At 38.1% G+C, this 24,933-nt stretch overlaps 1 protein-coding gene across 1 annotated transcript in view; it reads right to left on the bottom strand.

Moving 5' to 3' along the window:
* Positions 1-434: 434 nt before the first annotated feature.
* Positions 435-24,933, bottom strand: part of LOC132378818 (fibrillin-1-like) — a 377,797-nt gene continuing 353,298 nt past the window's right edge. The window contains exons 61-65 of the mRNA XM_059946042.1: positions 21,196-21,324; positions 19,462-19,581; positions 10,104-10,335; positions 8,543-8,720; positions 435-1,889 (exon numbers count right to left, since the gene is read on the bottom strand). Of these exons, the coding sequence (XP_059802025.1) occupies positions 1,500-1,889; positions 8,543-8,720; positions 10,104-10,335; positions 19,462-19,581; positions 21,196-21,324 (1,049 nt within the window). The 3' untranslated portion in view covers positions 435-1,499. The remainder of the gene's footprint in view (positions 1,890-8,542; positions 8,721-10,103; positions 10,336-19,461; positions 19,582-21,195; positions 21,325-24,933) is intronic.

The raw sequence follows: 24,933 nt of genomic DNA, 5'->3' as shown, positions 1-24,933 counted from the left end.
CATCCAGTTATCTGTGTCCTGCACCTTAGCTCTATTGTTTTAACACATAGAATTTGATAGAAATAGAAATATTTCCACTACCATTTGTTGCACCTGATGCTTAATATGCAGCATGGATGTCTGTACTGTAAAATGAGTATTGAGCACGTGGCATTAGAGATTCCAGGAAACAAATGAATAATGAATATAAACAGACAACTATATGGCATAGTGTGAGACATTTTTTTGAACTTGTGAATATGTTTCTTGCTCCAGCTGCACCTCATGCCAGAACTCTGTGTTTATGTAAAGACCTGTCTGTCTGAAAATCACAAAGGGGAGTTGCAGTACGTTCCCAAAGATACTGGTAAAATGGGCTGTTGTATCACAAACACACATATGACAAAAGGAAAATGAATCCTTATCCATATGAATCATCACAGTTAACACCGAGATATTAAAACTGAAAATACTGTTTTATTGTGGAATTACTGACATTGAAAATCTAAAACTTGCTGATGGTGAATTGCATAAAAATACTGGTACTCTTATGTGTCATTTTACAGAAGACTGTGTTTGACAGTTTGATTGTCTCACTTTTAAGTGCTATTAATCCTATGACCTGATTAGTTCTTGTTCATTAAGTCCTCAATGTGCATTTTATTACTCACAGAGGGATATTGCATCTAATTTTCAAAAGTAGTTGTTCTTAAAGCACCATTACAACATCCTCAACTCAAGGTTGGGATGAAAACATCCAGACACACACCTACCCACACACACCTGCTCTCTCACGCGCACACACACACACACACCACACACACACACACACACACACCCACACACCCACACACACACTGAGAATTCTGGTATACAAAAGTTTCCATGATAAAAAAAGTAGCATGGTTGCAGTATACACACACTTAATTTACATGAGTGAAAAATGCATAACTGAGATAAGCTATTGAACTAACTTTGGTTCTTTGTAAAGTAATGGAAAACAATCTGGTAATATTTAGACTGAATAATTGCATTTTTGGCTACCAAGTTTGTAAAATATTACAGTGCAGTCACAATCTAGGTTGACATGTTACTAGCACCAGGTACATATATAAATGTTTGATCTAGTGAAATGTAACTTGAAAAGTAAAATTTAAAAGATCAAAAATACGTGTTCTTTACTGCAGAGTAATGTCATGGCTCTGCTTAAAAGAAGGAACAGTTGTCCAACAAGTGGACTGAATGGCCCAAGTGTGTGTTTTTTTTAAAGATTCAACATATCATTATACAACATCTGAAGCTAGTCGTATTTATAATAGCAGTGCTGCATTTATACAAAGCCTGAATAAGTGGTTTAGAGCTATGGTATGTATCCATGACTTTACTTTCCTAACATTAGAAGTAAGCAGTGCTCAGACATATTACAGTTAATAAGAGATTGAATCCATGATATGTCGAATCAGGTTAGCAATGGAAGGATCCATCATTTGGCTGAAGCAGTATTTCCTTCTGTTTGTGTATTAATGAAGTACAATCTGAATTCTCATTTGAAGGATTTCACCAAGCTCACCAGTGAGGTAGTCTTTATCATGCTTGTCTTCAAGACGATCAAGTTCTTTCTTTTTAAAAAGGGGAATACTGCTTATTTCTAATGAGTATACTCCTGATTGTGGCTTCTTCTTGGTCAAATGCAGATAGCTGACACCATCCTTTTGATTAATTTTGAACAAGCCTTTTTCATTACCAATGTCAATCGAGTAACGTACATGATTTATCAATGTAGAAATTGCTGGGATAAACTGTAAGATATGGTCTTTACTGCTGAGATCAGAAATATTGAAATTGAAGACAAACTGATTGTCCGTTCCCAAACTTGCAAGGCTCACTGGCAAACTGGTTGCATTTTCCCTCTGAAAACAAAACAATTGAGAAATAAGTTTGGTGGAGTGAACAGATAATCCAAAATTACTTTAACACTTTCTTCATACATTAATTGTGGAGTAAACATAGAAAATACTTATGAACATGGAAACATAAGCATCAGGACTGGGAATAGTGAACATGCATGTTTTAAGTTGTGAGAGTGGCAAAATTTGCTAATAGAAGCTAATCTGTGTGGAGGAAATGTTCACAGATGACGACAAAGTGGAGAGAAAGAAGTGCTGAAATAGTGAGATGCAGGAGGCAGCAGGAACTGGTAATATGAAATAAAAGACCTGAGTATTTTCTGCTTTTATTTTGGATTTATAGCTTCTGCAACTTTTTGCTGGATTAGGATCATTAGATCTGGGCCACCTATGTGGAGATCTGAGTTTCAATCCATTGTTGTTTAAATTTAAATTTTAAAATAATAAACCTGCAATTAAACTGCCAGTAATTAATAAGATTAACCAGGAATCAACCTAATCATCATAAAAATCAATCCAATGAAGGGTAGCATAGTGGTTAGCACAACACCTTACAGTACCAGTTACTCAGATTCAATTCCCGTCACTATAAAGAGCTTGCATGTTCTCTCCATGACTGTGTGAGTTTTCTCTGAGTGCTCCAGTTTCCTCCCTAGTCCACAGATATATTGGTTGATAGGTTAATTGGTCATTGTAAATTGCCCTGTGATTAGGCTAGGGTTAAATTGGGGGTTGCAGGTGGTGCGGCTCGAAGTTAGGAAGGGCCTATTCCATACTGTACCTTAATAAAAAAAAATGAAATCTGATTTCCTTGTCAGCCTGGTCTGCATAAAATTAAATGATTACTTAAAGAAAAAGTTCTTAAAACTTTTTGGTGTCAGGATCCAAAAATAATAGTTCCCGTGTCTTCTCAAGCTCCAAATTAAGTTTGTCAAGGATGGTTACTCAATCTGTTCTTGATAATTTGCCTTCAGTCTCAATAGAATATTTGCCATTAATTGGAGTAATAAAGTGACCGGTTTTTGACATTTTATTGCTTTCAGCATATAAAGCATATAATATGCTTTAGGGTAATCTGGGATGCACAATAAATGCCAGCTTTGCCAGTGATGTCCACATCCTACTTATTACCAGATATACAAAACAAACTGATTACACAGTGAATTGGATTCAGTGTTGTTAGGAAGACAGAAACATAGGAGGACTACAAACCTAGAATAGGGGATATCTAATTTTAGTAATTTAAACTGAAATAAACAATTGGGCTGTTAGCTCATGGTGTGCTCTCCTATCCATTCAAATACTGTGCATTTATATAATTTTATATCTGAATTTATATTCAGTTTGTGTGAATATGGAGAACATTCTCCCGATATGTGATAAATCTTTGAAATCCGCTTCTACCCCGAATTTTACTGAAGGTACATTAACTAAGCAAGGTACCTCCCTTAAAGAATCAGCCAAGTTAAACATTAAGTTAAAATAGAAAATTATGCAAGTTTGCTTTGCACTTTTTATTTTATTTAGGTGGAAAATTGCAACGGGCAACTGGCAAATGTTCAAGAGTAAATAGATGGGATGTATTTTGATACTAGTCCTGAGGCAAAACTCCCTAATTTAGAAATGCAAGAGCATTAGGCAGCCACTACAAAAATGGTTCTGCCAAAATTTGGAATTCTTTGAAAATGGATTTGAAATATCTCTGGCACTGGATGACAGAGGTGCAGGACACAGGAAACTGGATGACAGTCAGGAAAGGGAAAGGGTTTAAGAATGTGTGCAGACTACCCCGTGGCCACCCCCCTCAAGAACAGGTATACCACTTTGGATACCATTGGGAGCGATGACTTAGCAGAGGAAAGTCACAGCAGGCAGGTCTCTGGCACCGAGTGTGATTCTGTGACTCAGAAGGGAAGGGGGAGAAGAAGTGAGCTGCGGTGATAGGGGATTCGTTAGGGGAACAGAAAGGAGGTTCTGTGGACGAGAATGAGATTCCCAGATAGTATCTTGCCTTCCAGGTACCAGGATCTGGGACATCTTGGACTGAGTCCTTAGCATTCTTAAATGGGAGAAGTCGTGATCCATATAGTTCAGGGAGTTAGGTGTTAAGTTAAAGGGCAGGACCTCCAGGGTTGTGATCTCAGGATTGCCACCAATGTTACGTGCTAGTAAGGTGAGAAATAGAAAGATTATACAGTTTAACAAGTGGCTGAAGAGTTGGTGTGGGAAGGTGGGTATTATATTTTTGGATCATTGGGCTCTCTTCCAGGGAAGATGGGACCTGTACAGAAGAGACAGTTTGCACCTGAACTGCAAGGGGACTAATATCCTAGCAGGAAGGTTTATTCTTGCTGTACAATGGGGTTTAAACTAGAGTTACAAGGGGTTGGGAACCAAGTGGCAGAGCAGAGAGTGGAGAAGTTGTGGAGACAGGTGTTGTTAAGACTTCAGACAAAGTTAGGAACCGAAAGGTTGAACATAGTGCGACTTATGTCCTGAGCTGCCTGCATTTCAATGCAGGAGGTATTGTAGGAAAGCCAGGTGAGTTCAGGGCTTAGAACAACACCTGGAATTATGATATTATAGTCATTAATGAGACTGTTGCAGAAGGGGCAGGAGTGGCAGCTCAATATTCTGGGGTTCCATGGTTTTAGATGCAACAGAGCAGGAGGGATTAAAAGAGCAGGTGTGGCATTACTAGTCAGGAAAAATGTCAAGTCAGTGCTCTGTCAGGACAGACTGGAGAACTCATCTAGTGAGGCTTTATGGGTGGAACTGAGAAATAAGAAAAGTATGATCACATTAATGGGACTATATCACAGAACACCCAATAGTCCAAGGGATTTAGAGGACCGAATTTGCAGAGAGATCACAGATTGTTGCAAGAAACATAAGGTTATTATTGTAGGTGATTTTAACTTTCCATATATTAACTGGGAGTCCCATACTGTAAAAGGACTAGATGGGATAAAGTTCGTCAAATGTGTTCAGGAAAGCTTCCTTAATTGATATGCAGAAATCCCAATGAGAGAGTGTGCGATACTTGATCTGCTGCTAGGGAATGGGACAGGGCAAGTAACAGAAGTTTGTGTAGGGGAACAATTTGCATCTTGTGATCACAATGCCATTATTTTCAAAGTACATATGCAAAAAGATAGGTCTGGTCTGTGGGTTGAGATTCTAAACTGGAGAAAGTCCAGTTTTTAATATTAGAAAGGATCCTGCAATGGTGTATTGGGCAAGCTACTTTTTTGGGAAAAGTACACTTGATAAATGGTATGTCTTCAAAAGTGAAATTTTGACAGTACGAAGCTTATATGTATGTGCCTGTCAGATCAAAAGGTAAAGACAACAGGTGTAGGGAATCTTGGTTTTTAAGAGATATTGAGGCCCTGGTTAAGAAATAAAGGAGGTGCCGGTAGGTAGGAACAAATGGGGTGCTTGTGCAGTGTACAAAATGAAAGTGAACACTTAAGATAGAGATCTGGAGGTCTAAAAGGTTGCCCTAGCTGACAAGGTGAAGGAGCAAGCTAGGGGATTCTATAAATATGTTAAGAGCAAAAGGATTGTAAGGGACAAAATTGGTCCTCTGGAAGATCAGAATGGTAATCTATGTGTGGAGCCAAAAGAAATGGAGCAGTTCTTAAATAAAGTTTTTGCAAATGTATTTCCTAAGCAGAAGGACAAATTTCAGGGACCCTATACAGATTACAGAGAAGGAAGCGTTTGCTGTTCTGAGGCAAATCAGGGTGGATGAATACCCAGGGCCTAACGTGTTGCTCCCTTGGACTCTGCAGGAGGCAGCTGCAGACATTGCCAGGGCCTTAGCAGAGATATTCAATAATTCTTAGAAGCAGATGAGGTACTAGAGGACTGGAGGATAGCCAATGTTGTTCCACTGTTCAAGAAAGGTTCTAAAAATAAACAGGAAATTATAGCTTGGTAAGCCTGACATCAGTAGTGGGAAAGTTATTGGAATATATTCTGAGAGACATATCCAAATAAGTACTTGGATAATCATGGACTGATTAAAGATAGTCAGCATTGTGTCATGTCTAATCATTCTTAAAAGTTTTTTGAGGAAGTTACCAGGAAAGTAGATGAATGCAAGTCAGTGGATGTTGACTACATGGACTTTAAGGCATTTGATAGGGTCCCACTTGGAAGGTTAGTCAAGGAGGTTCAGTTGCTCGGCATTCAAGATGAGGCAGTAAATTGGATTAGACATTGGCTTTGTAGGAACTGTCAGAGAGTGGTAGTAGATGGTTGCCTCGCTGACTGGAGGGCCTGTAACTAGTGTTGTGCTGCAGATATCTGTGCTGGGTCCGTTGTTGTTTGTCATCTATATCAACAAACTGGATGATAATGAGGTTAACTACATCAGTGAATTTGCGGATCATACCAAGACAGGGGATGCAGTGGACAGTGAGGAAAGCTTGCAGTGGGATCTGGACCATCTGGACTATAATTGTTTTAATTTTTTTCCTATATTATCAGGTATTGCTTTGTACCGCTGCCACTAAGTTAATAAATTTTATGACATATGCTGGTGATATTAAACCTGATTCTGATTCTGAAGTTGGCTAAGACATGGGTGAGGCCTAATTTGGAGTATCATGTGCAGTTTTGGTCACCTACCTATAGGAAAGATGTAAATAAGGTTGAAAGAGTACAGGGAAAATTTACAAGGATGTTGCTGGGTTTGGTGTGCCTGAGTTATAAGGAAAGATTGAATATGTTAGGACTTTATTCCTTGAAACACAGAAGACTGACAGGAGATTTGATAGAAGCAGACAGAATTATGAAGGACATAGATAGGACAAATGCAAGCAGGCTTCTACCATGAAGGCTGGTTGGGACTACAACCAGAGACCATGGGTTAAGGGTGAAATGTGAAAAATTTAAGGGGAACATGAGAGGAAACTTCTTCATTCAGAAGATCCTGAGAGTGTGGAATGAGCGGCCAGAGCAATTGGTGTATGCAACTCAATTTCAACATTTAAGAGAAGCTTGGATAGGTACATAGATGATAGGGGTATGGAGGGCTATGGAACTGGTGCAGGTTGATGGGAGTAGGGACTTTAAATGGTTCGGCAGGAACTAGTTTGGCCGAAGGTCCTGTTTCTGTGCTGTACTTTTCTATGACTATAACTTTTTTCATTGAAAATAAAATTTGTACATCTGATAACTGTTGTATTTAACCGTGTGCCTGGGAGCAAATGATGTTTCCTTGTTGATGTCTTGTTTACTGTATTTTGGTTCCTGTGCGGCTACCAGTTGAAAGTCATATAAGTTTGCTTAGATTTTTTCCTTCTAAATTTTAACTGACTTTTCAGAAGGCAATTGAAAGGAAAATTATTCAAAATTTTAACAGGGAATAATCTCCATTAAAAATGAAAAATAGCTTATAAACTAAAATAACTAAATATACACTATAGCACCAAACATAATAATAAAGTGCAAACAATTAGCTATGTTAAAATATTATGCAAACAATTAATTGTATGATAGAGTTATACAATAGATCTTCTATTTTCTGTTCTAGTGCTTATTCTTTTGCTTTGTGCAGGAACACACTCCTCCAACTGAGCCCATCAGATGCCAGAGCAGGCATCTTTTATTATGGACTACTTCATGATATAATGCCAAAACTCTGATCAGCTACAGGAGGTGATGCAAACATCTATCTTGTTTAACTTCCTTGAGATTCAATTGCCTCGTATCATAGATGCTTACCTGGCAGTAAACACAAGAAATATAAAGAATAATCTAGAAATTTCATTAATAGTGAAAGCAGAAATAGAGTAAAAATGTTTACTAACTTAGTCTAAATGGTAGTTGCTATTTTAACATTTATTTAGAGGACTGAAGGGTAGCAAATATCCCCTTGTTCAAAAATTGCAGGAGGAGTAAGTCAAGAAACTACAGGCAGGTAACCCTTACATCTGTGGCAGGGAAGTTGGTAGAAAAGATTCTGAGGGACAGTAATTATGTTCTCTTGGAAAAGCAGGGCAGATGAGACAACATGTGCAAGAGAGATCACATCTCACAAACATGATGGTTTTGTTTGAGGAGGCAATTGAGCAAATCAATTAAGGCAGAGTGGGAGACGTGGTTCACCCTTACTAAAAGGCTTTTGATAAGGTTGGCTGGTCCAGAAGGATAAAGCATAAGATATCCACTGTCCGTTGGAAATCAGGATCCAATATCGGCTTGGTGATAGAAGGCAAAATGTAGTGGTAGAAAGGTGTCTATATGTCTTCAAGTCTGCAACAAGTGGTGTACTGTAGAGATTGATGCTGGAAATTTTATTTTTTATATGTAAATGACATGATGAGAATGTAGATGGTATGATTAGTAGGTTTGTAGACAATAAGAGTTCATACAATGAAGAAGGCTGTAAGCATCTTCCCTTCACATGCTATGCATTAAAGCTGATTGCCATGGAGTTTGAGACTCAGTCACAATATTTCAATGGGAGATGTGCTGCTCTGAGGAGTTATTAGGAAACAGTTACAAGGTCATAAGTTTAAAGAAGAACAGATAAACTGATCGCTTTCACATATTCAAAACTCCTGCTAAAATACATCCTGTGCTATGTTTTCTTCTGTAATGGCAGCCAGTGCCTTATCCACATAAAAACAACCATCAATTACCTTTGCTTCATTCAAAGTCACAGATTCCTTTTCATTTGTTGCTCTTCGATGCCTTCCTTTGGGGTAGCCATTAATCTTGCATTCATAACATGCCTCAGGTGATAGACTGTTGTCTTCTGTGTCACCTCCTATTGGAAACATCTGCCCTTTGCTAAATCCTACTCCAGAGACACAGTGCCTAGTTAGAAAATGTTAAAATATATATAATTTTAGATACAACTACAAACATTAAAAACCATGAGTTAGATTTTGTCTTTTCTACCTGGATGAGAATCCCACAGAATCAATTTGGTCTGCCTGCCATGTAGTCCATCCCATTTCATCCCGTTTTAATTTATTGAAATCAATAAATTGGAAACCTAGCTGTTTCTCCAGAGGGGATATTATGCACCTTCCATTTTAAACAAAGAAGATGAAAACATACTGCATATTAACTACCACTGTAGATACAAAGACTTAATTAAATTTATATGCATAATTTTTTAACATATAAAAATGTGCCAAAAGGTATCACCCATACTGCAAGCACCCACTTTAAATTAGAAATCCATAACTAATTGCTGCATAACACAAATATTTGAATAGTTGAAATTGAACTTACAATGAAAATTAAATGATTACTTAGAGAAAATGTTCTTAAACTGTTTGGTGTCAGGATCCAAAAATAATAGTGCCTTCTCAAGCTCCAAATTAAGCTTGTCAAGAATGGTTACTCAGTCTGTTCTTGATAACTTGCTTTCAGTCTCAATGGAATATTTGCCGTTAATTGGAATAATAAAGTGACCAGCTTTTGACACTTTATTGCTTTCAGGATTTAAATGTTGATGATAATTGCATTTACTATTCAATCTGGTATGTGAGGTCTTCGTACTTGAAAGGACCAAATAACGTGGATCGGCAGTAATACGATTGAGAACAACGTATGAAAACTTGAAATAAAACTATTGTTAGACCAAGACAATTCTAAGTATATCTGTAAAAATATGTACCTATTCTTGTGTGCAGAAGGAATTTGACCACTCGCATACAGATATGCTTACTTGCAAACTCTTGTACTGTTCTTTATCTCTTCCTTAAACTGATTACTCAGTCTCCTTGTTCCCCTCACCTCCTTCATCCTCAACCTCTTCTCTTTCTTTCCCCCTCACAGATATATGGTTTCTCCCTCTTTCGTGGTATGGTGATAACTATGCCATCTGAGGTTTGTTGCTTAGAGCAGATCCTGCCAAGTTTTTCTGCAGAGAAACCTCTGGAGGTTTCCTTCCACCCATCCAATGATGTCTGGTAATTGAAGGCCATGGCTCTTTGGTGTGCTGCAACTGTGGATACAAATAGGACTCTTTTTTTTCCTATCCCATGATGATCGTCAAATGTGGTAAAAGGATGAAACTGCCCTAAATTTATGATGCATTTGAAAGGTGTTTGTGACTCACTTTGAGCCATAACTGATAGCTTAGGAACCACTGTGTTAGTGATGAATTAGGAAAGTAATCAGAAGATAATCAAAGAATTAGTTGTTTTAAAAAATTGTAATAATTTTATAATCCAATCTGGTTTTTACCCTTGGCCAACTCTGTAATATCCAGGTGGGCAGCCACATAAGTAACCTCCATCAGTGTTTGAACAGCCGTAGTTACATGGATTTTTGGAGGAAGAACATTCATTTATGTCATGACAAGATCCAGACATCTGTTCATAAGAGAATCCTGTTGGACAGAGGCACTTGTAGCTTCCCAGTGTATTGTGGCATGCAGCTCCTCCACAAACATGAGAGTTCATGCATTCATTTTCATCTGTTGGCAAAAAAATCATGAAACAATTAAGTAAACAATATGAAGACCAAGATTTAAGGACCTTCCTTTCTGATGTTTCTAGTATCAGTTTGCTTAATGAATAAGGGTAAATGGAACAAACAATATACAATACCAATAAATTCACCACGGCGTTATAAATTGGTGAGTCAAAGTTTTCTTCATAGAAAAGATGAAGATGGATCAATTCTACATTGCTTTCCCACCCTTCCCCAAACAAACCAAAGCTAAAAGGAAAAGGAGATCAGTATAGGTACCTAATGCTGAAATTCTAACTTAATCCAGAAGATTTAAATCATCATCCTTTAACTAAATCATATCACAAAATAACACTCATCAAATTGTCATCTTGTTACTGCTCTGAATGCTATTGAAGACTTCTCCTCATCAGATTCAATACATTCAGACTGACTCTTTACATTTCAATTACTTGATAAGGTTTTAATAGAAGTCTCAGGTATTTGTTAAATTATTGGGAATTAGGCCAACAGACTAGAGGGGAACTGAGTCAAATGTAAAACTTTTTATGTTCTTGAATAGATGTGATGTTGCACTTCGTCAGAATTGTTCAGGTTATGAAATCATATGAAATAATTTATCCACTTAAAATTAGCCAGGCAGAAACTCTTCATTGTGGTAGTTAACTGATGTTCCATAATGTAATGTTTTAAAATTCAAAAATGAAATATTTCAAAATAATTTCTGAAAGAAGGTGCCAAGCATCTGGTTTTCTTCTTGCACAGCAACTTTACAACATCCAGTGAAATAAGTTGTATATCTGAAACAATAAATGCGAAAGCTGCTAAAGCTTTTAACACAGATGCACTGAAGCTAAATCTAGACTAGTAACTTAGTCAGTGTACTTCCCAAGGGCTCTTTCTCACTAATGTGAGAAAATGTTTTTTCCCAATGAAGACTCAATAATAGACAGCTTCCATATTTAAGTTGTAAATGACAATAATGACAATACTATAGAAGTTTGGCCAGTTATCTACAGGAAGTAGAAATATCATGCTTAATGAATGCACTGCACATATATTAAATAGGAATTGAGAATTTAGATTAAAAGCTTTGAACATGTTTCAGTCCTCTCCTCCTCCTTCATTTATAGTCAGTGATATTAGCCTCAATCTATTAAATTATTCTTCTCTCATTTTCATTTTCTTCCTTCCATCCATGTTTTTATTGATTTGCCTGTTGCAATGCCACATCTCAGGGTAGGTTTTTTTTCAGATTAAAATACTGTAGACTTTTCTGGGAAGCTAAATTGTGCAGCTGTGAAAAATGGGCACTGACAGACGATAACATACAATTAATTTCAACCAGTGCACCATTCTCTGCTAACCTGTGCTACACTTCCATGATTTCAACCATCATCTGGTGCCTCTCTCATGTCTATTTCATAGTGTATCAAAGCGTCACAATTCTCGAGTAGCTAGTACAGTTCAACATAGCTAGCAATAATTAAGAGCAGTTGCACCTCTTAAAGAGGTATTTTGTGGCTAGAGCTAATTCTGGAGGTTTAATTCTGGCGAGAGTGAGCTATGTAGATTTTCTCACATAGCAGGAGAAGTCCTGAAGAAGCTGGAGAACAGTGTGTCCTGAATTAGCACTGGACTGAAATGTTGCCAGGAAAGCCAGCATTAAACACAAGAAACAACATTTCAAGCAACAAACAATCTGCTGGAGGAACTCAGCAGATTGAGCCGCGTCTGTTGGGGGAGGGTGGAATTTTTGTATTTTCTAATTTGCATCAGAACAGGGTTTCCAAGATGTGGACGTAATTCTGGCAAAAGTTCAATGATCTTGCACATATGATCAAGTTCAGGGAATACATCCTTGTATCCCAACCACTACCAACAGAGATGAGAAAATCTGCAGATGTTGGGAATCCAGGGAACACACACAAAATGCTGGGTGAACTTAGCAGGCCAGGCAGCATCTATGGAAAAGAGTTGACGTTTTGGGCCGAGACCCTGACTATTTTGTGTGTGTCCATACCAACTTGTACATCCATCAACAACCTATATAAATTAGGACTCAAGCCTAACTGCATGTGTCCCCTAATACATTAGCTACTATTTTGAATATTCCATCCATAGCTCACAACTTACATGCACCGCCAGCTATTCACCCAGTCATCAAACCATCCAGGGGAAACAGAGCTCCAAAAGCTTAGTGCCTTGGAGGAAACTTTGCTGGTCATATCAATATTGGCTTTCACAGAGTTAGTTGCTAGTAGTGGTGCAGAGGTCATAGAAGGTCACTGTATGCTCTTACATAAATTTACTTTCCATATTCTACCTCCCACTTGATCAAGAATATTAACTGAGTACATGTTACAAGGTCTTACAGGGCGCTACGGTAGCATAGTGGTTAGTGTGACACTATTACAGCTCAGAGCGCTGGAGTTTGGAGTTCAACCCTGGTGTCCTCTGTTAGTAGTATGTATTCCACTCTACCTCTCTTCCCATGGAATGTGTGGGTTTTCTCTGGATGCTCTGGTTTCCTCCCATAGTCCAAAAATGTACTGGTTAGTAGATTAATTGGTCATTGCAATTTGTCCCAAGATGAAGTCAGGGTTAAATCGAGGTTGTTGGGGTTGCTGGGTAATGCAGCTTGAAGGGCTGGAAAAGCCCATTATGCATTGTATCTCTACATGAAAATAATCTCAGTTATGGTCTCCCTTCAACATTAGCCATTCTTTGTGCCTTTGTGTTTTCAGTTTACCAAGAACTTGTTTATCTGTAACACACTTTTCTGGTAGTTTTTACACTTTATTCTGTATTGTTATTATTTTACCCTATTCTTCTTCATGCACAATGTAATGATTTGATCACTGTGAACAGTATCAAAGACAAATTTTTCACTATCTTGGTACATTTGACAATACTAAACCAACCAAATTCCCACGAGGGGAAGATGCAGTGGATCAGCAACCAATGTGTGTTGAAGGGACTCTGTTATTCAACCTGACATTCATAGTTACCTGTTTAGCATTAAGCAACTCTTCACATACTGTATAGATGTGGTGGCACAATAGCTTTGGGGCTAGTGTGACACCTTACAGTACCAACAATCAGAGTTCAATTCCTGTTGCTGTCTGTAAGGAGTTTGCATTTTCTCCCTGTGTCCACATGGGTTTCCTCCAAGTGATCTGATTTTCTCCCACTTTCTAAAGTCGTATGGGTTATTAAGCGTGGGCATGATATGTTGGTGCTGGAAGCATAGCAACAATTGCAGGCTGCTCCAGAACATCCTCGATTTGTGTTGGTCGTTGACACAAATTATGTATTCTACTGTATGTTTCAGTGTACATGTGACAAGCAAACCTAATCTCTTTATCTTTAGATTAGAGGTAAGATGTTCACAGAGCAAAACTTAAGACAGGAGTGGCAAATATTGTGTACAAGGTGAAACCATACATTAATTCGACTGTATAGATTCTTATGATGATTTCAGTGGTAGATGGTAATGCTTACGCAGGGTGAAATGTTTAGTGCATTGACAGCTGTGTCAGAAAACATGTATGCAATGTCATGAATCATGGAGGTATCCTGTTTCAACGTAGTACAATGCACTGTGCATGCATAAGTACTTATGTTGTTATGTTTATTTTGTTGTATAATTTATGTTACTTTATATTATTCATGTTTGTCTTGTTTGTCATGTACTGTGCTATGGCTGTAAAGAGCTAATTTTCACAGCATTTATATTTGACTATGCCCGTGACAACAAACATGAGCTTGACTGGGGGGGGTTGAGAAAGTTTATTAAAATTATGATTACATCAGTTGGGCTTATACTTCTTAACAGGACAGTGGTCCTGATTTTATCTCCCACCGCTTTAGTTTTTTTTCTTTTTTTTCCTCTTGCTTTTGTTGTACCTCAGTTGCTAGCAAACAAAAGCCCACAGATTTAATTTTTCCTCTCAACCTCATTCTCCTGTCTTCTCCTCACAACCTTTGAAACACTTACTAATCAAGAACCTGTCAATAACTGCCTTAAATACCCCCAATGACTTGGCCTCCATAGCCATCTGTGACAGTGAACTCCCATGTTCTGGCTGAGGAAAGTCCTCCTCATTTCTGTTCCAAAAGAACAACTTTGTATTTTGAAGCTGAGCCTTCTGGTCCTACACTCCCCTACTATGGGAAATGTACTCTCCATATCCCCTCTAATCAGGCCTTTCAATATTCAGCAAATTTCAATAAGATCCGTCACTATCCTTCCTAATTCCGGTTAGTACAGACCCAGAGCCATCAAACGCTGCTCATATATTAACCCCTCTATCCCAGGGATAATTCTCGTAAACTTTCACTGAAGCCTCTCCAACACCAGTCCATTCTTCCTTAGATATAGAACTCAAAACTGCTCACAATACTCTAGTCTGACCAATGTTTTATAAAGCCTCAGCATTATGTCCTTGCTTTTATATTCAAATCCTCTGGAATTGAATGTTACAAATGCATTTGTCCTCCTTATTGCTAACTCAACCTGCAAGTTAGCCTTTAGGCTAAAGTTTAGGGAATCCCAAATCTCAAGTCCCTTTGCACCTCCGAATTCTGAATTATCTCTCCATTACAAAACAGTTGACACTCTTTTTCCTTTTACCAAAGTGCATGACCATATGCTGCCCGAAGCTGTATTCCACCTGCCACTTCTTTGCCAACCTGTCCAAATCTTTCTGCAGACTCTTTTCTTCCTCAGTGGTGGAATGGTGTGAGATCACAAGGAATGCACAGGTAGCTATGGGGGAATAATGGTGAATGTTTTTACATTATTTGTGTATCAGTAATTGCAAGGAAATCTAGCATTTGTGGCATTGATCGCTGGTGCTGCAGTCAGCAACAAAACACATCAATCTGTTGATTCAGCTTGGCAAAAATCCAGGACACTGGGAATCATCATGGGAAACATTTCATAATATAAATGTATAAAAACTGCTTCAGTTACCCTAACTTTAACATGTTTGAAAGCATTTATATTAACTTCATGTAAAACAAATTGCTCAAATTTAATTTAATTCTACAATGTTAAGTGCCTCAGTATATTTAGAAGTATATTACATTTGTTCATTAGTGAGATACAGCGTGGAATAGACCCTTCCAGCACACAGCCCAGCAATTCCCCAATTTTTGATCCTAGCCTAATCACAGGACAATTTACAATGACCAATTAACCTAGAAACTGGTACGTTTTTGGATTGTGGGAAGAAACTGGAGCACCCGGAGGAAACCCATGCGGTCATGGGGTGAATGTACAAACTCTCTACAGGCAGCGGAGGGAATTGAATCCAGGTTGCTTGAACTGTAAAGTGTTGTGCTTTATGTCACCTTATGTGCCATGTTGTATGACATTTGCGATCGTGGTCTTTCCATGACTATGATTGTTCTTGACAAATTTTTCTGCAGAAGTAGTTTGCCATTGCCTTTTTCTGGGCAGTGTCTTAACAAGACGGGTGACCCCAGCCATTACCAATACCTTTCAGAAGTTGTCTGCATGGCATCAATGGTCACATAACCAGGATTTGTGATATGCACCAGCTGCTCATATGACCATTCATCATCTGCTTCCATGATTTCACTTGACTCTGATCAGGTGGCTAAGCAACTACACCTTGCCCAAGAGTAACCTGCAGGTTAGTGGGGGGAAGGAGCACCTTACACCTCCTTTGGTAGAGACGTTTCTCCACCCTGTCACCCAAGGCCATACTTAAAATACATTGCTTAAAAATCAAGTAACAATTTGAATTATGATTACATAGAAAATTGTAACTTCTTATAAGTAAGACTGATAAGAGAACAGAACTTAAAATAGATTCAGAATAGAAGAGGTATATCTTCAAATGGATTTGAATAATTTTTTTGTTGCCAACTTTTAATAATTGTGTTGGATAGTTTAAACCTGTTATACATTCCTGGCATTCTAAGTAAAAAAAAATGAAGAGAAAGTTCATTCTGCTCTTCTTTTATATGAGAGTCCAAGTAAAATTTATACTTCAGTGGAGTCATGGTTAACAATAAATCATTTGAACTTTCCCTAAGCTAAGAAAGGGGTAGGTTTAGGCTCAGAGTTAATTGCCATTGGAGACTATTGATTAATTTGACTGCAGGCCTGGTCATTAGTAACAACCAGTTTCAATGACTGCAATGTACTGCTACTGTAAAACAACAAATTTCACAACATATGCCAGACATATTAAAGCTGATTTTGATTCCAAAGTAATTTTTTACCCATCTGAGGCCACAAGGTAAAATGTTCCAGAGAAATAAACTTTCACGGTTGGATTATCACACTGGACCAAGAGCATAAAGGGATATAGCCACAGAGATGAGAGGGTTGGTCTGTGTCCAGAAGATGAAAGGAAAATAGTTTTGTGTGTATGGATAATCAATATCTACCAATGTGAACTGCTTAACAGTTAGTGTTTTTTTCAGATGATGATATATACATGTATTGTGAGTGTCTATTTATGTTGCCTAGAAATTCCTTTCCCCTTTTTTACTTGTGTCAAAATCAGAAATGTACAGCATGCTGAAGCTGTATTTAAACGTTCTATAAAGATTCCCAGAATGGCTTTGTCAGGTTTCCTTATTCAATACTGTACTATGTCAGTTATTGAGCTTTATTTTACTGTAAGATTTTGCAGTTAACCAGCACTTAACCTTACAGCTGCAAGCACAAGAGGCAGTCTTTATTGGGACACATGCACAAAACAAGTGGCTTCCACCTCTAAGAGTGCCGTTGCCTCAAGAATGGATACTGCAATGATAGCAAAATGAAAATTACTCCATGTCCCATAGAGATCTGGTGTAGCTGGTAGAAGATGGTGCCCACAACAAACATGTCATTCTTAAAAAGGGGCTCAGAGGGTAACTAGGAAGGTATCTAAGATAAATAACTTTCCAGAAATCAGTTTATGAATGCCTGCACTTTTGGTAGCTTGCAGTGCTAGTAAAGCCTTTGCTTAGTCTGTTTGCTCCTCTGGGCTACTGGAAAAGTACGACTAGTCTTCTATACTTAGTTTGGATGATCTTACTAATTCTGCAGGAAGCAGTAAACTGTAAGATGTGGTAGAGATCAGCACCCAGGAATGATCCTAAAGCTATAATGCTGAGGAAGACCATAACTGTGATGTTCAGGAGGCAACACAGAACAGTTGTGTGTGTGAGTTTGTATTTAAGTGGCTTGAAAGCTCACAGATTGAAGTGGCAGAGTGAACAGTTAGGTTACCGAGTACTGTGGAGCAGGATGGCAAATAACGCAGACTGAATGTTGCCCTTCATTGTTCAGCATTAGTAAAAGCTGATTACTCTCTGAGTAAAGATAAACTTGGACTGTTTAGACTAGTGAGGTGAAAATCACACTGGAAAATAATATTGGGTGGCATCACCGATATGTTGAAAATATCAACAGAAGTTTACAAGTAGAATTTTCCATCAGGCACTGAGAGACCTTCAAATGGCTAAATCTATTTTCAGTGACACTGCTCTTTTGCAAAAAGAAATTTCTAGACATTCCTCTGAAAAAAAAGGTTTTAAAATAATGTAAAGTTGGGTACAAAAATACTTCAGTATTTTCATCTTTTAAGTAATGAATTACCATTGATTCTGAACACTGCCAGTTGTGTGAATGACTTTTTTTTCTTGCAGTATACTGTAATACTTTAAGCAGAGGTCTTTGGTTCTGTTCTCAAAGTAAACAATCTGTGAACAAAATATTACATAAACCTTCAAATGAGGCACAGATTGATAATATGTACCTTAAGTATTAGTTTAGTTGAAAATGAGGTCTTTCTTGTAGCTACATTGTAAATTGATTCTAACCTAAAAGGGAAAAAAATAATCTACTTGGCCAATAACAGAGTTTCAATGGCATCTTTATTGCAGCAAAATGCACAAGGGTGCTTCAAATAGATGTACTAACAAACAAAATTTGCACAAAACTAAAGAAGTAGAAATTAGGGTACATAGCTTAAGGAACATTAAGGATCTTGGGGTATAAGTTTATGGAACATTAAAAATAAAAAGGTGGAAGTTTAGGGAGACATTTTCCTCCCCCTACCTTTTTCTTTTAAACAACTAAGAACATATCTCAGTAAAAAATTAACAGATGGATCTTCATGGGCAAGTACAATTGGTCAGAAGAGGACAAAATATATTCTGGCAAGAATATCTGTCATCCTTATCTGGTCTAGTCTGAGATTCAATGTGGTTGAATCTCAGCGGTCTCTTCTGTTGAGGGATAATTAAAGGTGAACAATAAACACCAGCATTGCCCATAACATCCACATCCTATGAATGAAAGCCCAGGTTTCACTTCTTCAGAGGTCAATGTTGTGCATGAACTCTGCTGAGGATCCTGATCAGATCTTTGACAGGGAGGTCCTCAGAAGCAGCTAATGACTATGCACAATAAAATACTTGGTACATCTGGCCAGAAAATGTGAGTGAATTATCAGGGAACATGGATAAGTTTAGCACCAATACTGAACTGGGCTCCTACGTAGAATCTGAAGCATGAAATTGTCAGGCAAATCAATGAACATGTTTGTGCACCAACACAGGCAGCTGAAGACTTTTTTTAAAAGAAGACCATTTATGGTGTGGGAGGTGTAGTTGTGTTGAGGTCTCTTCCTACGGCAGAAGGTAAATTTTGCTGCAGCAGCTTGTGAGAGAGGATTAGGTAGTGGTCAGAGCTCCAATACAACAGTGCTGGTAACATCTCTGATTTGCTTGTTGACTGATGCCACAATCTTCCTGCTCTATATTCCTCTACTGGACATTAAGAGGGCACCACAAACTTTTTAAGGTATCTTATTGGAACTAATAGTGCCTAAAAATTAAATGATATTGGGCCTCTCTGAGATGCATAAGCAAGTATGCAGATGGTGATTTATGCTCCAAATTTGGAAGAGGCTATATGATACTTTGTTAGAAAACATCAACTGCTCTACATACTGTACAGGTACAAATTGTTTTAAGTACAAAGTTGGGAGTAGTAAGAGGGAACTTAAACTCTGTTGGAATAATTACAAATTATAGACAAAATAATCCTTGACAATGTTTACTTTCTTGATACAATTTGAAAAAATGCACTACTTGCCAACACACTGATTCCATTGATAGTGCTGAAGGTAACCATGTGGACAACTGCATCGATATCCACCGATCAAATTCTGGCAGCCATGCTGGCAACGATGGCTTCCCTCACATTCATCAATATCTGGCAAATTATTTAGAAAAACATAACACACACATTAGTGGCTACACTCCATATGAAACCTTTTTTGTAGAATTGTAATTTATTATAATTACTCTGTATGTTTACATATTCTCAAATTTAAAAAAAAATTTCCATTACTGAAAATCTCCAGTGATTGCCCTGCTGAGTATTTATGAGCTTACATAGCAACAATAAAGTTCAGATTGGTCACTGAGATTCAGCTGCTATGTGGGTTATTTTGGCTGTACATTTATGAGACAAGTATAATAAGATTTATTCCCAACTGATGCTAGTTGGAGTCAGCTGTTATAATTTCTCTCTGATTCTGGCTAACTTTAAACAGTCTGTTCTGTGCATGATGTCTGACCCAAGCAAATCACAATGTGCTGCTTGACAATGGTAGTCTTGGTAACAAACTCAACAGAATTAAACAAAGTATTTATGCAGATGAATGAAAATCACAGCAGTAAAAATCTTAGTAGCTTCAGTCAAGAATAAGCAGCTTCTTGCCTTGAGAGTGCCTTACATAGTGTCCATACACAGAACATTGTAGCTTGGTGGTGACTGCAAATCTTAATATCTGGTAAGGGCCAAGACATTAGCTTGAAGGCTGAGGGGCGGGATTTTGGAACAGTACAGCAGCTTTGTGAATGGAAAACTTGGGTAGGATCAGATTAGCCTTTCCTAACTTTTATTTATTGACTACAGGAAGCCACTATGAAAAGTTGGCCAACTGTGAGGGATAAGGCTTCTGTCCCAGGTTGTAGATGAGAGCACATTTGATCAGGTAGTTTAGAGTCAAATGAGACGTTTCTTTGGAAGAGGTGGGATGCCTGGTGGGAAGTGCATGGAAATCCAAGATGGGAAGAGATTAGGAGAACTGAGGAGAGATTGGGTCAGTGAAGGAGACTGAAAGGATATTGAAGTGAGGAAAACTTGAATTTGTCACTGGGGCAGGCTCTCTGATTATGGATGGTGCAAAGCGATAAACAGGAGCTACCTGAAGGTTAACTCCATATTGCACTCTTCTGCAGTGATAGATAATCCTAAGGCACATACGCTTACCAGCTTAATACTTAAGTTGCTAAAATATCTCCTGAAGCTCCCCTCTCTCCTTATGCCATCTATTTTTGAAGTGGATGACTAATCAGATTTATTATCACTTTAGTATTCCTTTTGATGCAGATCTAGATAATTTCTCCCAAGCTTTTTGACTGCTGAGAAGTTATGATATGCAGTATCACTTAATTTAATCAACTCTCAAATCTGATCACAATTGCATTAATGTACAGACTAAAACTGGAAACTAAAATAAACTAGAAATATTTTGGTATAAAATTTACATTAACATGATTGTGTAAATTTTCACATATAGCATGAATGTGATGTAATGGAACTCACATTTGAAATTTTAACCATTTCATTTTAACCAGTTAATTATATATCTTGGCATGAAAGATACTTATGTAAGGCTAATTCGCTAGAGATTCATTATGTTTATCTGGAATATAACATAATTATGTCAATTTTCATCAAGTTTGGACAAATAGTATAAAATGATGTGAAATGAATAATATATAGTTAAATGTTTTTTTGGTTCCATTATAGTTTTACCTTCACAGCCATGGCCTGATTGATCCAGTGAAAATCCACGTTGGCATTCACAAATAAAGCTGCCTGGAGTATTCTGGCACACTCCTTTAGATCCACACAGATTAGCTTCAGAAATACATTCGTTGTTATCTATAAAAGAAAAATTGATGACTGCTTTCAACCAATATGTGACAATAGTTAAATTGCTGCCACCATAAAGGTAACCTTTATATTTCAGATAAGTAGTACATGACACAATAACACCCGTTGTTTCATTTGCTTTCTAATAGAGTGGGAGACTCTATTTGGAAAACAAGCCATTGACTGTTTTTTGAGTGACTATTATCGTTTGGAGATGCTAAGTGTTTGCTATTACAGAAAAGCTTTGCATATTCCATAAAATTAGTACTTAACTAGTAGTCATACAGACCACTATTTTTGATGTGCAAGTTCTTTTTGGAGATGAAATGCGACTAGAACTAACACTTTAATAACCAATTTTCAAATTATGATGTTCATGCAATGATTTTGTTTATCTAATGTCTTAGGCATTACGATGCCATGTCACAGAGTCATAGAGAAATACAACATGGAAGCAGTCCCCTTCAGCCTGTCTAGTTGATGCCGAAACCATTTAAATTGCCGACTCTCAGGCCATAGCCTTCTGCACCCCTACCACCCATGTACGTAATCCAAACTCTTAAATCTTGAAATGAGCTCACATGCACCACTTGTACTGGCAGTTCATTCCATACTCTCACAACCCTCTGAGTGAAGAGGTTTCCCTCAAACTTCTCATTTTTCATCATTAACCCATGACCCTTGGTTATAGTGCCACCCAATCTCAGTAGAAAAAGCCTGCTTGCATTTACTTTATCTATACACTTCATAATTTTGTATACCTTTATCAAATCTCCTTTCAGTCTTCTATGTTCTAAGGAATACAGTCCTAACCTATTCAATTTTTCCTTATAACTCAGGTCCTTCAGACCTGGCAATATTCTTGTAAATTTTCTCTGTACTCTTTCAAACTTGTTTACATTTTTACTGTAGGTAGGTGATCAAAACTGAACACAATACTCCAAATTAGGCCTCACTGATATCTTATACAACTTCAACATAACAACCCATCTCCTGTACTCAATACATTGATTTATGGAGGCCTATGTTCCAAAAAGCTTTCTTTATGATCTATCTACATGTGACACCACTTTTAACAAATTATGGTCCTGTGTTCCCAGATCCCTTTGTTCTTCTACCACACTCCCCAGTGCCCTACCGTTCACTGTGTAAGACCTGTGCTGGTCCTACCAAAGTGCAAAGACTTGTCTGCATTAAATTCCATCTGCCATGTTTCAGCCCATTTTCCAGTGGATGCAGGTACCTCTACAAGCCATGATAGACTTTTCTTGTTATCCACTACACCCCCAAACATGGTGTCATCTGCAAATCTGCTGATCCATTAACCACATTATCATCCAGATTATTGATACGTATGACAAACAACAAAGGACACAGCACCAATCCCTGTGGAACACCACTAGTCACAGGCCTCCAGTCAGAGAGGCAACTATCTACTACCACTGTTTGGCTTCTCCCACAAAGTGAACGTCTAATCCAAGTTACTATCTTATTTTGAATGCCATGCAACTGAACTTTCTTGACCAACCTCCCATACAGGATCTTGTCAAATGCCTTGCTAAACTCCATGCAAACAATACCTACTGGTTTGTCTTCACACCTTCACACACAAAATGCTGGTGGAACGCAGCAGGTCAGGCAGCATCTATAGGGAGAAGCGCTATTGACGTTTCGGGCCGAGACCCTTTGTCAGGACAAACTGAAAGGAAAGATAGTAAGAGATTTGAAAGTAGGAGGGGGAAGGGAAATGCAAAATGATAGGAGAAGACCGGAGGGGGTGGGGTGACCTTATTGAAATCCACTGAATGGTGAAAAGCTTTGATAGAGTGGATGTAGAGAGGATGGGAGAGTCTAAGACTAGAGGACACTGCCTCAGAACAGAGGGGTGCCCTTTTAGAATGGAGATGAGAAAAAATTTCTTTAGTCAGTGGGTGGTCAATCTATGGAATTCCTTGCCACAGGCAGCTATGGAAGCCAAGTCTTTAAGAATATTTAAGGCAGAAGTTGATAGATTCTTGATTGGTCAGGGCATGAAGGGATATCAGGAGAAGGCAGGAGTTTGGGCTTGAGAGGAAAATTGGATTAGGCATGATTATATGATGGAGTGGCTCAATGGGCCAAATGGCCTAATTCTGCTCCTAAATCTTATGGTTTTATGGACAACACTGGCTATCCTCCAATTCTCTGGCACCTTTCCTGTCGCTAATGATGATCTAAATATCTCTGCTAGGGCCCCGGCAACTTCTGCTCTTGCCTCTAGTAAGGTCTGAGGGAACAACATGTTAGGCCCTGGTGATTTATCCATCTTGATTTGCCTCAGGATAGCAAACACCCCCTCCTTTGGAATGTGTACAGGATCCATGAAGTTGATGTTGGTTTTCCTCACTTCTATAGACTCTGTGTCTGTCTGAGTAAGCACAAATGCAAAAAAAAATTATTTAAAATATCTCCCATGTGGTTCCACACGATTTACCATTCTGATCTTCCAGAGGACCAATTTTTTCCCTTATAATCCTTTTGCTCTTAACATATCTGTAGAATCCCCTAGAACTGTCCTTCATCTTGTGTGCTAGAGCAACTTCATGCCTTCTTTTAGCCCACCCAATTTCTTTCTTAAGTGTTCTCTTGCATTTCTTGTAATCTAAAAGCAACTTATTTGTTCCTACCTGCTTATGCTATGAACCTTTTTTTTTTCTCTTAACCAGGGCCTCAATATTTCTTGAAAACTAAGGTTCCCTACACTTGTTATCTTTATCTTTTATTCTGACAGGCATGTACAAGCTTGGTACTCTCAAAATTTTGCTTTTGAAGGCCTTGTAGGTCTTTAGATACCAAGTGTTCCCCTACACAAACTTCTGTCCCTGCTTGTCTCATTCTCAAATAGCAGATCCAGTATTGCAGGCTCTCTCATTGGGACTTCTAAGTACTGATTAAGAAAACATTCCTGAACATATTTGACAAACTCTATCCCATCTGGTCATATAACCATATAACAATTACAGCATGGAAACAGGCCATCTCGGCCCTTCTAGTCCATGCAGAACACTTACTCTCACCTAGTCCCACTGACCTGCACTCAGACCATAACCCTCCATTCCTTTCCTGTCCATATACCTATCCAATTTTACTTTAAATGACAATACCAAACCTGCCTCTACCACTTCTACTGGAAGCTCATTCCACACAGCTACCACTTTCTGAGTAAAGAAGTCCCCCCTCATGTTACCCTTAAACTTTTGCCACCAACTCCCAACTCATGTCCTCTTGTTTGAATCTCCCTTACTCTCAATAGAAAAAGCCTATCCATGTCAACTCTATCTATCCCCCTCATAATTTTAAATACCTCTATCAAGTCCCCCCTCAACCTTCTATGCTCCAAAGAATGAAGACCTAACTTGTTCAACCTTTCTCTATAATTTAGGTGCTGAAACCCAGGTAACATTCTAGTAAATCTTCTCTGTACTCTCTCTATTTTGTTGACATCTTTCTTATAGTTTGGTGACCAGAACTGTACACAATACTCCAAATTCAGCCTTACCAATGCCTTATACAAATTAGTCCTCTTACAGTATGGGATTCCCAGTCAACATGTGGAAGTTAAAATCACCTATTATAACA

Source organism: Hypanus sabinus, chromosome 21 (genome assembly GCF_030144855.1).
Source record: "Hypanus sabinus isolate sHypSab1 chromosome 21, sHypSab1.hap1, whole genome shotgun sequence".
Taxonomy (NCBI): domain Eukaryota; kingdom Metazoa; phylum Chordata; class Chondrichthyes; order Myliobatiformes; family Dasyatidae; genus Hypanus; species Hypanus sabinus.
The sequence above is the reverse complement of the archived record's forward strand: the minus strand, read 5'-3'. Positions and strand labels throughout refer to the sequence as shown.